The sequence below is a fragment of the Lactuca sativa genome, chromosome 9 (genome assembly GCF_002870075.4).
Source record: "Lactuca sativa cultivar Salinas chromosome 9, Lsat_Salinas_v11, whole genome shotgun sequence".
Taxonomy (NCBI): Eukaryota; Viridiplantae; Streptophyta; class Magnoliopsida; order Asterales; family Asteraceae; genus Lactuca; species Lactuca sativa.
In genome coordinates, this window is record NC_056631.2 from 187,434,656 (window position 1) to 187,435,766 (window position 1,111).

Below are 1,111 nucleotides of genomic sequence, written 5' to 3' on the forward strand. Positions count from 1 at the left end.
AGTTTTATATTTTCATCGCCCTCTCACGTTGGTTCACTACATCTTTTTTTTTATCATGATTTTTATTACAAACAATTTTTTTTAATCCTTAAATGTCATAAATTAGGTTAAGGTTTTTTTAAATATGTTTAATTGAATTTTTTAGAGTTAAATATAAATAGTACTAGAATGATATATATGTTGCAATCCTTTATGCATACCACCGAAAATAAAAGTAACCAACTGAAGTTTGAATTAATCACGATCTCCAAATACAAACTTCATCATCTTGAACCTCTAATACACGAATTTTTTCGTCATTAACGTTTGGTATAATCAAGAGCAAACTTAAAAGTGAAAGGTGATCCGATTGGAAAAGTGTCATCTGTTTTAATACCCCCTCCTCTTCTATGGATACTCACTCTCACTAAACCACACTTTCTCCTTCAACTTCAAACCAGCTTCAGCAGCTAGAGAAACGATATCCCATCTGTCATATGGAGAGTCATCTCTATGCCTTATATGCACCTCACCCCCTTCACTCAACATCTTGCGTGCATTTCTGAAGTAAGCTCCAACCAACTCCTTATGCTTTCTGTCGTCATATTTACAACACAATCAATCATGCACAATGAGTACAAACATCAGTTAATACATGCATAGAGTAAATTAACATCTTACTGGATTAATTCTGTGTCATGTTCACGTAGATAACAAATATGACCAGCATGAGCGAAGTTGAAGATGATTATGTCGAACTTCATTCCCTTGAGAATGGGGTGAGTGTGCATCTTGTGGACATCGATTTGATACATCAATACGCAGCCTAATCTCCCCAGTTCTTCAAGGTCTCGTTTCATGATTAATTACTAAGCATTCTATGAACATCAATATAGAGGTGGCAAGATTAATGGAAAATGAGCTAGTCAAAACAGATAGTTCTGTTTAATTTCATAATAATTTATTCATATGTTAAATTTTTAAAAAAAAAAAGTTGTATGTATTAAAGAATACATTTTAAACCGGTTTAACCCATTTTTTTTAGCTATTTTATTCGTTTTACTTGCTAAATGTTGAATTGTACAACTTCAAACAGCTAGCCTCAATTGTATAGAATCTTCAAGATTACTTT

General features: G+C 32.4%; 1 protein-coding gene across 1 annotated transcript; it reads right to left on the minus strand.

Annotated features, from left to right (window-relative positions):
* Positions 1 to 387: 387 nt before the first annotated feature.
* Positions 388 to 794, minus strand: LOC111889777 (uncharacterized protein At4g26485). The gene is made up of 2 exons (XM_023885930.2): positions 661 to 794; positions 388 to 574 (listed from the first exon to the last, which is right to left on the minus strand). The coding sequence occupies exons 1-2, from the start codon at positions 792 to 794 to the stop codon at positions 388 to 390; spliced, it is 321 nt and encodes a 106-aa protein (XP_023741698.2).
* Between the last annotated feature and the right edge of the window lie 317 nt (positions 795 to 1,111).

Bases quoted from the DNA above. Each gene is read 5' to 3' on its own strand.
- LOC111889777 (XM_023885930.2), bottom strand. From the start codon at position 794: ATGTATCAAATCGATGTCCACAAGATGCACACTCACCCCATTCTCAAG. The intron at 575-660 runs GTAAGATGTTAA...ATATGACGACAG, and splicing joins CATGACACAGAATTAATCCA to AAAGCATAAGGAGTTGGTTG.